The sequence below is a fragment of the Oryctolagus cuniculus genome, chromosome 8 (assembly GCF_051225735.1).
Source record: "Oryctolagus cuniculus isolate XC-2025 breed Fujian yellow rabbit chromosome 8, ASM5122573v1, whole genome shotgun sequence".
Taxonomy (NCBI): domain Eukaryota; kingdom Metazoa; phylum Chordata; class Mammalia; order Lagomorpha; family Leporidae; genus Oryctolagus; species Oryctolagus cuniculus.
Window position 1 is genome coordinate 117,090,142 of NC_142874.1, and position 18,401 is coordinate 117,108,542.

Below are 18,401 nucleotides of genomic sequence, written 5' to 3' on the forward strand. Positions count from 1 at the left end.
AATTATCAACTTAAAAATTAGCCTGCTGTAGACTTATTAAATTTTGTGTCCCAGCTGCAGTTGCCTTGGCAGGGCCAGTCCAAAGGATTTCAGGGGCCTCACACAGCCTGCGGGCTGGAGGTTCCCCACCACTGAAACCCCTGTGCTGGTGGAGACATCCAGGCATCTGAATTGACAGATTAAGACGACCTCTCAAGGCCACTAATCGCATTTGTCTTCCACCTAACGTGATTTTTCAGGCAATTGCAGAAAAGTGTCCAAGCTGAGCAATAACTAAGGGTGATGGAGTTTCCATAGGCCCTCTAAAAAGTGAGGAAGCACGGGGTACCTGGAAGCGGAAGGAGTCGCTCTGGCCTGGGGCTCCAGAATGCCTGTACCATACTATGCCTTCGTTGATGTCTTGCTGGGTGAAGGTGCTGGTGGGGGTAGCTGTCCTCCCATCGGGTAGGTGCTGCCCTGTCTCAGCTGGGCTGTCTGCAGGCATGTTCACCAGGAGGACCACATCCCCTAGGAAAGCACAGGCCCATGGTTAGCCCAGGTCCCAGGGACACGGAAGTAAAAGAGCTCTTAGCTTCCTTTCCTAGCTCACTGCCCCTGCCAGACACACTCTTAAAAAAAAAAAAAAAAAACATTGAAAAGTAATGATGTACTTCTTTACTTTTATCTAAGGAAAAAGCAAATCAACACAGAACTCAATAAAATCACTGAATCCATCTTTAGACACAGAACTGCCAGTCTTTTTGCTCAATGAACTAAAAGTCATTCAAGGACAATTCACCTCTGAAGTTACTGACTTGTATTTATTAAAGTTACATTAAAAACCCACATCGTAGTGAACACGGTAAATACACACTCAGATACTGGACACTGAACAGATTCGTTTCTACCCATAACTTCCTAGGTAACAGAGAGCTTTTCAACCAAGGAGTTCATATGTAAACACAATGGAAAACCAGAAAAGAACATTCAATGAAATTCTTGGGAGAATTCTGCCCCATTTAAATGATAAGAGCTAACACTAGAAGACACAGGACAGACGTGGCGCTACGGTCAGTGCTTCCTGTGGTGTTAAACCCAGGTCTATCCCTCCCTGCTGCATCGCACTCCTTAAGACTCTGCTCCTCACTGGTAGCATGAGAATGACACAGGCTGGGAGTCGGGAATCTGAAAATCTGATATCACCTCTCCCCAGTGAACTGGCTCTTGGGAAAAGGCAAAACCAACAAGTGCTGGCAAGGATTGGGTGTTGGGGGGTGGGAAGGAAAGGCTGCCCACTGCTGCCCACTGCTGGTGAGAATGCAGATTATCGTAGTCATTGTGGAAAACAAGTGTGGTGCCCCCCACCCCCCATTTAAAAAGAGAACATCCACAGGATCCAGCAATCCCCCTCCTCCCCCACAAGGCTACAGTGTCCATATCCCAGGGAAACTTGCTGGATCACCACGGTTGTCACAGCACTACCCACAATAGTCAAGAAATGGAAACAACCTGTGCCCATCTGCTACAGAAAATGAGGTACGCACACATGATGGGATACTACTCGGCCATAAAAGGGATGAGATCTTAGGCCGGCGCCGCAGCTCGCTAGGCTAATCATCCGCCTTGCGGCGCCAGCACCCCGGGTTCTAGTCCCGGTCGGGGCGCCGGATTCTGTCCTGGTTGCCCCTCTTCCTGTCCAGCTCCCTGCTGTGGCCTGGGAGTGCAGTGGAGGATGGCCCAAGTACTTGGGCCCTGCACCCCATGGGAGACCAGGAGAGGCGCCTGGCTCCTGCCATCGGATCAGCGCGGTGTGCTGGCCGCAGCGCGCAGGCTGCAGCGGCCATTGGAGGGTGAACCAATGGCAAAAGGAAGACCTTTCTCTCTGACTCTCTCTCTCACTGTCCACTCTGCCTGAAAAAAAAAAAAAAAAGATGCTACTCAGAATGCCATCATCCCCAATGGATTGACTGGGTCTGAGTCCCAGCTCCACTCCCAAACGAAGCTTCCTGCTAATGTGCACCCTGAGAGGCAGCAGGTCATGGCTTAAGTATGTGGGTCCCTGCCACCCACGTGGGAGACCCAAATTTCATTCTCAGCTCCCAGCTTCGGCCTGGGTCAGCCCACGCTTTTGTGGCCATCTAGGGAGTGAACCAGCAGATGGGAAAGCACTCTTATGTATTCTCTCTCTCTCTCTCCTCCTCCCTCTGTCCCTCCCTTTCATATAAATGAAATAAAAAATGTTTTCTCAAAAAAGCCCTATAAGGTAGGATACCTCCTATAAGGTAGGATATGGGCTATTTTCACCAGAAAGAAATGTTAAATTTCCTTTGAGGAGACAGACTTAGTTACTGGATATACATAATGTATACATGCATCTAAACATCACATAGTAACTCACAAATGTAATTTTATGTCTGTTAAACATTTTTTACTTAAAGAAAGAAAATGCACCCATAATAAATCTGAAAGAAGCCACTCTACTTGTCTGGTAATGAGAAGGATAGAAGACACACACATACACAGACTGTTTATATTGTATCTATTTTTAAAATGTTCTATAGGAGGAAATCCAGATTTTAAAACTGTAGACAATTGGCAATTGATAGTGCATTTTGATTACCACAAAGAAATTTGTTCCCTGTCTCAAAGCAAGCACTCATTCTAATATTTATATGCACTAAATTCAAGTTTAAAATGAGCCTAACAACATGGATGGAAACGAAATGCTGAAATGAGAGAGAAACATCACTACTCTTATTCATACAATCATGTATAGAATCAACTCATTCTAGCTTTCTTTCTTGTATTATTTTTCATATGTACTCAAGTCAAAAATTCTATTATGAATCTCTCACGGTTCAAATTCTGTTCATAACATGCTCTTACTAGACACAGCTTCCCAGGATGTAGACTGTGTGTGAGTGTGAGTACAGTTGCAAAATATTCTGAAAGGCAATTTCCACAACAAAAATGCAGAGAATAGAAAGATAGAAAATCCTCAAATACTGATTTCCTTGTTATTCTGCTATACAGTAGAAAAGTAAGGAAGAATTTTCCTAACATGGCCTAATGAAATAAATCCATCTGTCAATAAAAATTACTTTTCATATTATATAGATTAATATAGGATAAGAGTAATTTCCACTAATTTCAACTCAAATAGTCACTGAGTATTGGTCAGGTGGTAGTTTTGGTGCAAAGATCTTCAGGGCTAGAAGTATTCAAAGATAAGCAAGATGCAGTTCCTACTCCTGTAAGTCAGCTTCACAAACAACCAGGAGGCTCCATGAGATTTTCTGCTGGTGAATGGCATGAACTGATTTACAACAGGTAACATGCATGACCAGAATACAGAAGCCTATAAGGCTTGAAAGTCTTACTAACGAGGCTGGACTTCATTCTATAAAAATGGCAATAACAGTAGCTAACGTTTATGTTGATAGTTGGGCCAATTAAGAGGCTACTACAAAATCCAGAGGAGAGATGGAGACCTGGGTGAGGGCAATAGAGGCAAGAGTGGGAAGAAATAACCACATTCGAATGTCTGAGGAAATGCACACACACTGGCACCTCACCAATACAATTGCAGAGGTGAGAGGGGAAGGGTTCAAGGAGAATCACCCATTAGGTTGGGTGACGGAATGCCACTGACAGGCTTAATACAGAAAGATGAGCAGGCGGCAGGTGAGACAAAGCTCAGTCCTGGATGTGTTGACTGTAGGTGCCTAGGTGATAAAGCCATGAGTAGAAAAGGAGAAATACCAGGATTTTGTGGGGTTCATTGCAGAGAAGTGGGAGATAACCCTTTGTGTAGTGTCTCACCTCTGCTTTTATCGTAACATGACTGCAAGGAGATGTTACTCTACATATTTGAAAATCTAGGTTTCCAAACCAGAAAGTTATCTCCATTTAGGATTTCCTTAATACTGAGTCTGTATTTTAACCAAGAATTTTGAAGAGAAGATTTCACAGCTATTAAGAATTGGAATCTCATTTGAATCTCCATGGATTACTTTGGGATTGGGATAATTTGTTATCAATGCTTTCTTAAATGAGGCTAAGTAGTTGAGGGTTGGGGCCATGTGTTAAAGTTGGATTCTCCCTCAAATAATACTGAAGTTACTTCATTAAAACCATCTCACTGAATTTACTTTCAGAGCTGTGAAATATCGAAGAGTACAATAATTAATCAACTTGTCTAAACTTATATTTGGCAACAGCAGTGAGTCTGCAAGTAGTTGAACTTAGATCCTTGATGCACATTCTATACAAGCAATTCACATTTGTTTCTGCTCCAAGGTCAATTGTTCATAAAAATCCTAAAGCCCAAGCTGCATGTTCTAAAGTGATGAGCAAGTGCCTTGTAGCCAGGGCTCCACAAAGCCACCTCATCGGGATAGATGGATGTAAGTCAATTTGTGTTAAGTGGGCTTCTAGTTCCCACCACTGTTTCACTCTTGAATAATTCCTAAGGGCAACTTAATTGGATTATTCCTAATAGGGAGCTCAGGGTACACAGAAGATTATATTCACAGGAAGAAGTTAATTAAGTGAGTTCTAGCAGGAAAGGGTCACAATAAAGCCCATACAGCATTTATCAAGCTAAAAAAGGCAAACTTTTATCTGCATAAAAACCATTTAATTCAGCATTGTTCTGTTTAATACTTAATGGAACACTGGGCTATTTCTAAGAAATTTGGAGACTTAACTTTTTGGTTGTTAATGATCAAGGTAAAGGCAGAAAAATGCGTACATCAAAAGAATCATAGATTTTTAGAGATGAAAAGGACTTAAAATTATCTGGCTTAAAATCAGTAGTTGAAAGCATGATGAGAACAGGGTATTTTTAAAAATGCAAAATCACAACTTTACAGGGGAGCAATCTGGCAGACACCACTCCAACCAAAGTTAACATCACCAGTAATAAATATGATGACAGCACGTGTCTCCTGATATGATGCACTGAGAAAGGGGAAAAGATCTACCGTTAATCTAATAATGAGAAATATGAGTTGAACGAGATTCTGCAACTAACTGAGCAGTAGTCTTCAAGAGTATCAAGGTCACAAAAGTCAAAGACAGAGTAACTGCCTGCCACACATTCGAGGAGACCCAAGACACCTGAAAATTAAATGCACATTGGGAACCTTAATTGCGTTAGAAAAGTGCATTGGTGAGAAAACTGTCAAAATTTGAATAAAGTCTATGGATTAATTAACAGTATCAAGTCAATGTTACTGTCATGGCTTAAATAATTATTATACGATCATGTAATATGTCATAATAGGGAAAGACTGGTGCCAGCATTGTAGCATAGTAGGTAAAGTCGCCACCTGCAATGCTGGCGTCCTATACAGGAGCTAGTTTGTGTCCCTGATGCATCGCTTCCAATCCAGCTCCCTGCTAATGGCTTGGGAAAAGCAATGGAAGATGGCATAAGTGTCTGGGCCCTTGCCACCCAGGTAGGAGACCAAAATAAACTCCTTTCTTCCACATGGCCCAGCCCTGGCTGTTGAGGCCATCTGGGGAGTGAACCAGCAGATGGAAGATCTCTCTCTCTCTCTCTCTCCCCCTACCTTCACCACCACCACCCCCCCCACCCCCCCACCCCCGCTTTGTAACTCTGGCATTCATTCAAATAAATAAATCTTGAAAAACAACAGGAAAAGGAATACATGCATTCAAGAACTCTTTGGACTATTTTTGTAACCTTTAAATCTAAAAGTACTGAAAGTGAAAAGTTAAAAAAATTATCTACCCTCACTTCTCAGAGACACCTATGGTCCACAGAGGTACACCTGCCTTCCTCAAGACGACAACATTGTGGTGAACAACTACTCAACTAGAACAAAACTGTAAGGTCAACTCTTCATTAGATGATGCTCTTTAAGGTCTTTGTGGACATTAAAATTATTTTTAAATTATCTATAGTTATTTTTTCCTTCACTACAGAAAATATATAATATTAAAAATCTGATAGCCTACGGGAAAAACTGATTAGTCTGCCTGTGCTGCTTAATGTGATATGCGTGTTTTCACTTTCAATGAATATAATTTTCATTTTTAGATGACCAACTTATTTTTAAAAACTTACCCATTATTTTAATAGCACTTGGCTATTTCCTTGCAGTTTCAATTCCTTCTTTTCTATCTTGAAATCACTATAAATATGCTTACTTCATACTTTTTCTAAGATTGATTCTTTTATTTGAGATTTTTGGAGTTTTAATCTTATTTATTTTGGCTACAGTACTACAGATTGTTTCTTAATACATTCTGTAATGTAAATTCTTAACCTTCAGTGGCTTTGTTTTTGACAGTTCTGAATGGCCTCACTGAGAGACGGCTTCTACAGAAGCGTCTACAAACTTCTGCAAAGAACTCAACAAGCATCACTGGCCTCAGATTAACTTCATACAATGTCTTAGCTCTGGGTTTCTCCGAGCAGGTGCACATCGTAATTTAACTCCAGATCTGTAGGAGACATACACGTGAGCCTCTGAATTCTAAGACTGTTGTGTCCATTCTGAATGCTGAGAAAGGCAGGTTTCTTTACCATCTCTCTGTGCCAGTGAGCTTCTTTGTGCTCTGTTCTGTGCCTCTAACTGAGGAGATGTCTTTCCAGAGTCCTGGCTTTAGGCTGGGTCTTCGTATCAGCTCCCCATCAGAGCATGGGCATGACAGCCCAAGCCCTCAGATGATGGAGACACGCTTGGCCCCACTTGAGGAAGATGCCCCAGGAGCTCTGCACAGACTGGCTGTTGAGTCCTGCTGTCACTGGCGATTTTTTCACTGTTCTAGGGAGGTCAGCTGTGGATACCTTATCATTCTTTGTGTGTGTGTTTGGGGGTGGTAAGGATAAAGACAGCTAGCTAGCTAGATTTAATGATTTATTTATGTGAAAGTTAGAGTTACAGACAAAGAGGGAGAGGTCTTCCAACCACTGGTTCCCTCCCCAAATAACCACAACAACCAGGGATGGGCCAAGGCAAAGCTAAAAGCCAGGAACTCCATCCCAGTCTCCCACTTGGGCACAGGGGCCCAAGCACTTGGGTGATCTCCCACAGCCCTCCCAGGTGCATTAGCAAAGAACAGGATCAGAAGTCGGAACTCAAAGCATATGGGATGCTGGTGTCATGGGCAACAGCTTAACCAGCAGGGCCACAACACTGGCCTCACCTTATCAATCTTGCTTTATTTTACCCAGCATTTGTAGATGATGAGAGTGGGACATTTCTCAGAATATTAGTGATACTCCACCATCTTGCTGGAAGGAAAGTAACAATGTAGAATGCTCAAAATGTTTTTATATAAATTTTTAATGTCTCATTAAGAAAGAAATCAGATGATGTTCTGAAAAGGATACAAGTGGAGTTTGAGAGACTGACACATGACATTAAACTGCTATTTATTAGCAGGCTGCTTTACCCCAGTTTTCTTTACCTGCAAATTGAAATTGTTTTGAGATGTAAATTTTAGGAGGTTTATAATGGAATACTATTCAGCAATGAAAAAGAATGAAACCTGATCGTTTGTGTATCATGGATGACTAGAAGGACATTATGCTAACTAAAATAATTCAGAGACAGCAAAACATGCCATATGGTCTCACTCCTTTGTGCAAGCTAGAAAAGTTGATTTCACAGAAACAGAGAGTGGAATGGCAGTCACTAGACACTAGGAAGGCTAGGGGTGGGGGTAGAGGGAGACGAGAGACATGAATAGGTACTTAATACAATTAGATAGGAGGAATGAGTATTAGGGTCCTACAGCAGGGTCAGGTATCTACTGTTTACAGCATTTTATTATGTATCCTATAAAGAACTAGAATAGAGGAGCTTAATGGTTCCCAACACAAAGAAATGACAAACTGTTAAGGAGACAGAAATGCTAATCACCCTGATTTAATCATTATATAATATATATATATATATACATAGAAAATTATCAAATTAGCACATTGTACTCCATAATACATATAATTTTTTAAAAGGTATTTATTTGAAAGTCATCTGTGTATGTGTATATGTGTATATATGAGAGAGGGAGAGAGACAGAGAGAGGAGAGAGGTCTTTGATTTGCTGGAGTACTCCCAAGATGACCACAAAGGCCACGGCTGGGCTAGGCCAAAGCCAAGAGTTGGGAGCTTCATCTTGGTCTCCCACATGAGTAGCAGGGGTCCAAGGACTTGGGCCATCTTCTTCTACTTTTCTCAGGACATTAGCAGGGAGCAGTATTGGAAGTAGAGCAGCTGGGATTGAACCAGCTCCCATAGGAGATGGTGGAGTCTTAGGGGGTGGCTTTACCCTCTATGCCACAGCATTGGCCCAATAATATATATAATTTTAGGTGTTATGAATAATGTCTTCATGAAACTTAGTATACTACCTGGCCACTGTGTGCAGTGTGATAGCTATCATGATTATGCTGTTTTTAGGGCAATGTATGAAGTATTAGAAAGTTCTGGGGCTAGCGTTGTGATAGGGCAGGTGAAGCTGTGGCCTGTGATGCCAGCATCCCATGCTAGAGCACCAGTTTGAGTCCCGGCTGCTCTACTTCCGATCCAGCTCCCTGCTAACGTACCTGGGAAAGCAGCAGAAGATGGCCTAAGTGCTTGGGCCCCTGCCACCCACATGGGAGTCCTGGATGAACTTCCTGGCTCTTGGCTTCAGTCTGGCTCAGCCCTGGCTGTTGTGGCCATTGGGGAGTAAACCAGGGAATGAAACATCTCTCTCTCTCTCTCTTCCTGTCTCATCCTTTCTCTGTAACTCTGCCTTTCAAATAAATAAATAAATCTTTTTAAAAAAACCAGGAAGCAGGAAGTTCAGCTCACTGAAATCACAAATCTTTCTGCATGGCACTGCACAATAGCCAATCCTAGACTGCTGAAAACAACAATAAAATCAGGCCACAGGGGGGAAAAAAAGAGTTACCAAAGTGAGGGTCATCCTCTGCAATCCTGTAGATGATTTCTTCAGCGCTGGCCCCCGCAGCTTCGGCCTGCAGAATTCTGCTGGTAATCTGCAGCATCCCCCCTTCCGACACCCACACCATGGCGTTGGCCACGAGCCGCAGACCTCCGTCATCCTAGAAGAAGGAAAAAGCCAAGAACTGGGTCTGAGCAAAATCAAACATCAGTTCTTTAAAAAAAAAAAAAATCAAAGTTATCAGTTTCTATTGTGGCTGGCAATCATCTAATAGGAAAGAGAGATTCACAGCATAGAGTCCCTGCCGCAGTATATGTGTGGACACATGCATTTGCATATATGTTTACAAGTAATTTGCCACCAATTATGTCAGTCTCGAAGATTAAGTCTCTCCATGTTGTTCTTGCACTTGTCCATCCACCTGTCCTCCTATCTACTCCATGCCTGCACATTCCAGAATCATCTATTTTAAGCACCTCTTATATGCCAGCTCCATTGCTAGAGGTGTGATACACACACACAAACATCTGCAATCAGACCTCAGGTTCGCAGATTACAGTCTACTGGGGGAGACACATGTGTAGGTGACCAGGATGCCTCCCAAGCATGGCCCAGGGTGGAGCTCACAATGGTTGTGGAGCAGCTGTTATGGAAGTCCACAGGCAGGCCTTTCAGAATATTTATGTTAATTACAAGGTCATGGAGATGCCTCTAAATTACTTATGTACAGCACATATGAAACAAATGATACTTAATGTCTACAGGCAAGAGTATACTTCTTGGACATCAACTGTAAGAAGCATGAGCAAGGAACTGCGGGAGAAGAGCGGAAGTCTCAGGGAGCTTTTCCCAAGGAAATATCATTTCATCCCACGTGACAACAAAATAGGCTTTCTAAGTAGGGAAGTGGTAAAGCAAATTCCAGAGGGCTCAGCTTAAGCAAAGGAAAAGGAATGAGAAAATGCCCTGTGTGTTTAATTAAATGTCCAAGTTTGGGTGTGCAAAGAGGGTAGGGGTGGTGGTGTAAGAAGTGACAGGCAGAACCAGGCTGAAAGTCTCAACCTGTCCTCCAGGGGCTGGAAAGTAACCAAGATGAGCAGAGCTAGGTTTCAGAACAGACTCTAAGGGCAAGAGAGGAGGTGACGAGACTGAAACACGCCTGGCGCTGTCAAACCACTTAACAGGTTCTTGTAATGACTCTGGGGAGAGAAGAAGACGAGGGCTGACGAGGGCAATTGTAGAGGGAGTGCAGAGGCAGACGGCAGAAACACAGTGGCAGCAGCTCGGACAGGCCTCGGCTGCTGATGGAAAGTGAGGCAGCAACAGCTGGGAGTAGCTGGCTGGAAGAACCCACCTACCTAGCGCTCCTCGGAGCAGTCCTACAGCTAATGTGGTTATAAAGGGGCTGCCATCTCTGACCTACAAGGTGCATGCCCTCTTCCAAAGTCTCCTAATATACACCCCCTCCCAATGAGATCAGTGAGGCTGCTAGTGCTCAGTTTCCATATTTAAGTAAAAAAAAAAAATCAGGGGGCTGGTGCTACGGCGTAGTGGTAAAGCCGCCATCCACAGGGCTGGCATCCCATATGGATGCCAGTTTGAGTCTCAGCTGCTCCACTTCCGATCCAGCTCCCTGCTAATGCACCTGTGAAAGCTGCCTGAGATAGTCCAAATGCTTGGCATCTGTACCTATGTGGGAGACTGGGAAGAAGCTCCTGGCTTCGGATGGGCCCCACCCTGGCCATTGTGGCTATTTGGGGAGTGAACCAGCAAATGGGAGACCTTGCTCTCTGTCTCTTCCTCTCTCTCTCTGTAACTCTGCCCTCCCTCCCTCCCTCCCTCCCTTCCTTCCTTCCTTCCTTCCTTCTTTCTTTCTGACAGGCAGAGTGGACAGTGAGAGAGAGAGACAGAGAGAAAGGTCTTCCCTTGCTGTTGGTTCACCCTCCAATGGCCGCCGCGGCCAGCGCGCTGCGGCTGGCGCACCGCGCCGATCCGATGGCAGGAGCCAGGTGCTTCTCCTGGTCTCCCATGGGGTGCAGGGCCCAAGCACTTGGGCCATCCTCCACTGCCTTCCCAGGCCACAGCAGAGAGCTGGCCTGGAAGAGGGGCAACAGGGACAGAATTCGGCGCCCTGACTGGGACCAGAACCTGGTGTGCCGGCGCTGCAAGGCGGAGGATTAGCCTATTGAGCCGCAGTGCCGGCCAACTCTGCCTTTCAAATAAATAAATAAATGTTAAAAATATCAGTGAATCTTGATATTTCAAAATATGGCATTTCAGAAGAGGCAGCTTTGTAAATTATTGTTATGACTTTCAAAATTGCCAGTAAACAGAACAGAGCAAACAGCCCTCCCAGGAGGGGGGTATTCAGAAGAGAATATGACAACTATTCTTTGGCAATCACTTGGCATTTGAGGACCTTCCCACTCTGAAGGCATCCATAGCTAATTTTACCACAGATACCAGGAAACTTAGTCAAATGGTACCCAGGAGACTGGCAGCAAAAGTGCTTTCTATTCCTACTGGTGCTCAGGGGAAAAACCCCAGAGAACTGTCTCCCTTCACCAACGATGGGGCATATGACTTACACAAACATCAAGGATGCACCCAAAATGTTGCCCCAAACCCACCAGAATTCTGAGAGGAAAGGCTCTAATTCCAGCAGATGATAGACCTGCGGGCGGGCCCAGGCTTTTTTTTTTTTTTTTTTTTTTTTTTGTTAGGCAGAGTGGACAGTGAGAGAGACAGACAGAGAGAAAGGTCTTCCTTTGCCGTTGGTTCACTCTCCAATGGCTGCCGCATCATGCTGATCCGAAGGCAGGAGCCAGGTGCTTCTCCTGGTCTCCCATGGGGTGCAGGGCCCAGGCACTTGGGCCATCCTCCGCTGCACTCCCTGGCCACAGCAGAGAGCTGGCCTGGAAGAGGAGCAACTGGGACAGAATCCGGCGCCCCGACCAGGACTAGAACCCGCAGGCAGAGGATTAGCCTAGTGAGCCACGGCGCCAGCCCCAGGCCGAGGCTTCTTACTGCCTAGGAATCTTTGGCAGCTGCATAGTCCACTTTGATTTTGGTTACAGAAATCAGTCTTAGGCCAACAGCCATAATATCTGACTAAATAGACAAACGTGGTTTTCCATAGTCCAAGCAAGCAATTAAGCACCATGGCCTGCATGCACCCTCCTAGAGAGCTGTCCCACGACAGCTCTGTCTTCACCATACAACCAAGACCAAGCCCTCCAACTCTTGTGTGAATGCTACGTTCTATGAGACAGGGCACCTTGCACATCAATGCCCAGAAACCAGCATTGCCTGGAAGCTCATTGAGAAGTTCGGAATCTCAGGCCCCACCCCTGACACTGACCAGAAGCTTTTCCAGGAGACGCGAGGGCATGCTGAAGAATGTTGAGCATGGCCCGGGTGGAGCTCACAGTGGTTGTGGAGCAGCTCTTGTGGAAGTCCCAGGTGGCCTTTCAGAATATTTATGCTAATTACAAGGTCATGGAGATGCCTCTAAATTACTTATGCACAGCACGTATGAAACAAATGATACTTAATGTCTAAGGGCAAGAGTATAATTCTGGGACATCAACTGGATGACAGGAGGTTCCAGCTCTCAAGCATCCACAGAAGCAGTAATTTTAACAACCACAGATGACAAAATCTTCCTGGGAGACCAGAAGTACAGACAAAAGGTTCCAGCATCTTGGTAGAACAACAACAACAGCAAATCCATACACAGGTGCACTGCACTGGAGAGGCTAGGAAGAAGAGTTTCTCTTTTCCTGTATCACCCTCTCCCAAGACAACACGGCTCAGAATATGAGAGACTGTTTTGGACTTTAAATTCTCCTCCAGGGGAAAGTGAGAGGAAAATGCTTCACCCAGATTCCTCAGCCTTGAGGGACCCTGGCCAAGAAACCAACTTTTATCTCAACTCACCCAGAACGTGGGGAGGATTGGCCTGACAGAACAGCCCGGAACTGACAGGAGCAGAGCCAGGGGGTTCAAAGCAACCACATTGCAGATTCCTAGAAACAGCTACAAATCCTACTAACTGGCCTATGTTCACTGCCAAGAGCCCCGCCCATGGAACCCATAAGACATCTCACTTGCAGACTTGCTAACTGACTAAAAAGAAAACCTAGCACCCCACACGCCACCCCCCTACCCACACATCTACAGCCGATATCCATAGTCCTCCTCTGCAGACAGTGTGCACGAGTCCCTGAAGACAGGTGCACAGACAGCAAACAGCTGCCTTGACTGCTAGACTGGAAGACGGCACACAATCTTGAACCCCTCAGAACACTGCCATAAGGGAAGTAAACAAAGAGTCTCCACACTGGTACCAGCTTGGCTTTGCAGGATCAAGAGATTGCATATAGTCCTCAGAGTGTCCCAGAGAGAGAACAAGAGAAGTGGGCATGGCCAGAGGGAAGATCGTCAAAGAAATAATAACAGAAAACTTTCCAAATTTGGGGAGGAAAATCTATACGATTCTTGAGACCCAAAGACTCCAAATAGGTTAAAGAGGGCTTCACCAAAACTCAAGGTAATCAAATTTCCCAAAATCAACAACAGGATCTTGACAGCAGCAAGAGAACAGTGACCTGTCACATACAAGGGCGACTATCAGTGTATTGATGACTCAGCAGAAAGCTGTGGCCCAGAAGAATGGGATACTACTGAAATGCTTAAGGAAAAGACTGCCAAGCAAGAACAATTTGCTCGCTTGCAAAGCTGTTATCAGCAATGGATGAAAGAGAAAGACTTTCTCAAATACAAGCTAACAGAGTGTAGCCCTACTAGTTCTATCTCACAAAAACAAATGCTAACTGGTGTTTTTCAAGTTGAAACAAAAGGATGCTAATTAGCAACATGAAAACACAGGACAGCATAAAACTCACTGGTTACAGTAAGTACTGTCAGCCTTCCGTGTTCATGGGTTCCACATGTGTGGATTCAACCAATCACTGATCTAAAATATTTATAAAAACAATATGTCTATACCGAATATGAACAGGACTATCCAATACAGTGGAACAACAACTTACTTTGGATTACACTGTACTAGGTATTATCAGTCATCTAGGGATTATTTAAAGTATACTCGAGGATGTGCATAGGTTGCATGCAAGCACACTATATTGTTTTTAATAAGGGACTTAAGCATCTGAAGAGTTTGGTATGTACAGGAGGTCCCAGAACTAATCCTGCACAGATACCACCATTGCAATGTAGAGTCAAACTCATAATACTTTAATACTGCAATGATGGTCTATAAATCACTTTTAACTCTACAATAAAAGTTAATAGAAAAAAGTATTAAAAATAACTACAGGTTATTTAACAAAAATTTGCTAATGGATACATGATATAAATAGATATACATTGTGACGCCAATAACAAACATAAAATAGTGAGGTACAGAGAGAGAGGAGTGTTCTGTACATGATTTAAGTTGTCATCAATTTAAAACAAGCTGTTGTAAGACATTTTATGTGAGCTGCATCATAATCACAAAACCCTGCGGCAGATGCACAAAACAGAAAGGAATCAAAACAAAACTCTACCAAAAAAAAAAAAATCATAAATCAAAGGACCACAGCAAGAGAGGAAGAAAGGAGCTATCACACAGAAAACAAAATGGCAATAAGAAGTCCCTACTTATCAATAACAACTTCATCGCTTTAAAATGATTATCTATTTATTTGAAAGGCATAGTTACAGAGAGAGAGAGAGAGGGAGAGAGAGATCTTCTGTCTGCTGGTTCACTCCCCAGATGGCTGCAATGGCCAGTGTTAGACCAGGCTGAAGCCAGGTGTCAGGAGATTCAAAGAGGTCTCCCATGTGGGTACAGGAAACTAAGCACTTTGGTCATCTTCTGCTGCCTTTCCCAGGCATTTTAGCAAGGAGGTAGATAGGAAGCGGAGCAGCTAGGACTTGAACCTGAGTGGCTTTTCCTAGTATGCCACAACACAACATGAGCCCCTCAGTAACTACCTTAAATGTAAATGAATTAAATTTCCAATCAAAAGACTTGGAGGGGCAGGCACTGCGGTGTAGCAAGTAAAGCCTCTGCCTGTAGTGCTGGCATCCCATATGGGCTCTACTTCTAGTCCCAGCTGCTCCACTTCTGATCCAGCTCTCTGCTATGGCCTGGGAAAGCAGTGAAGGATGGCCCAAGTCCTTCAACTCCCGTACTCACCTGAGAGACCTGGAAGAAGCTCCTGACTCCTGGCTTTGGATTGGCCCAGCTCCAGCCATTGCACCATCTGGGGAGTGAACCAGCAGATGGAAGATCTCTCTCTGCCCCTCTGTAACTCTCTTTGCCTTTCAAATTAACAAATAAATCTTAAAAAAAAAAAAAAGACTTGGAGAAGCTGGATGAATAGAAAAACAAGATCCAGACTATGCTGCCCATAAGAGACTCACTGTAGCTTTAAAGATATACATAGGCTGAAAATGAAGGGAGGAATAAGCATAGCTCACACAAGTGAAAATCAAACGAGAATAGAAGTGTCTATACGTAGAGGAAATAAACTTTAACAGAGTCACAAGAGACAAGTAAGGTAGTAGATAATGGAAAAGGGGTCAACTCATTGTAGATAGAGCAACTGTAAATACATATGTATCCAACGTTGGAGTACCTAAATATACAAAACAAATAATGGAATGGAAGACAGAAATAAGAGCAATATGATATTAGTAGGGGACTTCAATACTTTCAACAATGAAGAGATCATCCAGGGGCCAACATTGTGGCATAGCTGGTGGAACCATGGCTTGCAATATAGGCATCTTTTTTTTTTTAAAGATTTATTTTATTTATTTGAAAGAGTTACAGAGAGAGGTAGAGACAGAGAGAGAGGTCTCCGACCTGCTGGTTCACTCCCTAGCTGGCCACAACAGCTGGAGCTGCACCGATCCGAAGCCAGGAGCTGGGAACTTCTTCTGGGTCTCCCACGTGGGTGCAGGGGCCCAAGGACTTGGGCCATCTTCTACTGTTATCCCAGGCCAGAGAGAGCTGGATCGGAAGAGGAGCAGCTGGGACTCGAGCTGGTACCATGTGCCACAGCACCGGCCCCAGTATCAGCATCTTGCATCAGAGTGCCCGTTGGAGTCCCAGCTGATCTGCTTCTGATCCACTTCCTTGCCAATGCAACTAGGAAGGCAGTGGAAGATGGCCCAAGGACTTGGGCTCCTACCACCCACGTGGGAGACACAAATAAAGGTCCAGGCTCTTGGTTCAGCCTGGCCCAATCCTGGCTGTTGATGCCATTTGGAAAGTAAACCAGTGGATAGAAGATTTGTGTGTGTGTGTGTGTGTGTGTGTGTGTCTCCCTGTCACTCTACCTTTCAAATAAAAAAATCCTAAAAAATGAGAAGATCCTGATAGAAAATGAAGACAGAGAGATAGCAGTTGAAAAATACTACAAACCCAATGACCCTAACAGAGAACGTGCAGATCATTCCATCCAACAGGAACAGAGCTTACACTTTTCTCAACCACACATAGAACATCCTCCCAGTTAGACTGTACGCTGGGCGACAAAACGAGTCTGATCAGTTTAAGAAGACTGAAATCATAGCAACTATCTTTTCTGACCATGATGATATGAAACTAGAAATAAAAGGAAGAAATTTGGAAAATTTGCAAATATATGGACATCTTGAACAACCAATGAGTCAAAGAAGAAATCAAAAGGGAAGTAGAACAATATTTTAAGGCAAACAAAAAATTGAAACATTGCATATCAAAACTTATGGAAGCAGTGAAAGCAATTCTAAGAATGACATTTATAATGATAAATGCCCAAACTGAGAAAAAAGAAAGATCTCAAGTAATCTAAATTTACTTATTAAGGAACTAGAAAAATAAGAACTAAGATCCAAGTTTGCAGAAAGAAAAAAATAATAAACATTACAGTAGAAACAACTGAGATAGAGATCATAAAAATAGTAGAAAACATGAACAAAATTAGAAATTGGTGTTCTTGAAGGATAAAATTGACAAATCTTTAGCTATACTAAGAAAAAAAGAGAAGAATGAAATACATAAAATTATAAAAGAAAGAGGAGGCAGGATAACTGATACCACAGAAATACAAAAAATCATAACAGACTATTATGAATAATTATATGGTAAAATTGGGATAATTTGGAAGAAATAGACAAATTTCTAGAAACACAATGGACAAAGACTGAATAATGGGGGCCGGTGCCATGGCTCACTAGGCTAATCCTTCGCCTTGCGGCACCGGCATACCAGGTTCTAGTCCCGGTCGGGGCACCGGATTCTGTCCTGATTGCCCCTCTTCCAGGCCAGCTCTCTGCTGTGGCCAGGGAGTGCAGTGGAGGATGGCCCAGGTGCTTGGGCCCTGCACCCCATGGGAGACCAGGAGAAGCACCTGGCTCCTGCCTGCAGCAGCCATTGGAGGGTGAACCAACGGCGAAAGGAAGACCTTTCTCTCTGTCTCTCTCTCTCACTGTCCACTCTGCCTGTCAAAAAAAAAAAAAAAAAAAAAAAAAAGACTGAATAATGAAGAAATAGAAACCTGAATAGATCGGTAGGCTGAAAAGTTATCTGCTCTCCCATGTTCACTGCATCATCATACACAGTGTCCAAAATACAGAATCAACTTCAGTGTTTATCAGTGAATAAATGGATAAAAAAATATGGAATATATACATTTAATGGAATATTATTCAGCCTTTAAAAATAAGGAAATGCTGCCACTTGTTACATGGCTGGATTTGAAGGACAGTTGGCTATGCAAAATCAGATGGACACAGAAAGAAAAAACTGCATGAACTCACTTACAACTGGAATCTAACACAGTGAAACTCACAGAAGCAGAGAGCAGAATGGCAGTTGCCAGAGCAGGAGGGAGTGGAAATGGGGAGATTATGGTCAAAGGTACAAAGTTTAAATTCCACAGGTAAATAAGTTCTGGAAATCTACTACACAGCACAGCATCTACAGCTAACAACCTTGGACAGGACGCTCAAAATTTGTTAAGAAGCATGATCTTATGTGCTCTGATCATAAAAATAAGTAACTAAATAATATTCATAAAGGAGGCAGAAGGAAACTTTGGGAGGTGATAGATAGGTCTATGATGGTGGTGTTGATCTCACAGGGGATCCTTTATCCCCAAGTTCTGTGAGTTGTATACATTAAATATATAGAGTTTTTTTTTTTTTTTTTGGGGGGGGGGGGACAGGCAGAGTTAGTGAGAGAGAGAGAGAGACAGAGAGAAAGGTCTTCCTTTTTCTGTTGGTTCACCCCCCAAATGGCTGCCACGGCTGGCGCTTCGCCGATCCAAAGCCAGGAGCCAGGTGCTTCCTCCTGGTCTCCCATGCAGGTACAGGGCCCAAGCACTTGGGCCATCCTCCACTGCCTTCCCGGGCCACAGCAGAGAGCTGGAATGGAAGAGGAGCAACTGGGACAGAATCCGGCGCCCCAACCAGGACTAGAACCTGGGGTGCCG

At 43.8% G+C, this 18,401-nt stretch overlaps 1 protein-coding gene across 2 annotated transcripts in view; it reads right to left on the minus strand.

The window, feature by feature from the left end:
- The window catches only part of FRAS1 (Fraser extracellular matrix complex subunit 1), a 491,248-nt gene that overhangs the window by 131,531 nt on the left and 341,316 nt on the right, over positions 1-18,401 (minus strand). For both annotated transcript variants that reach the window (XM_051820195.3, XM_051820194.3), the window contains 2 exons: positions 8,914-9,067; positions 329-507 (listed from right to left, as the gene is read on the minus strand). In XM_051820195.3, the coding sequence (XP_051676155.3) occupies positions 329-507; positions 8,914-9,067 (333 nt within the window). The remainder of the gene's footprint in view (positions 1-328; positions 508-8,913; positions 9,068-18,401) is intronic.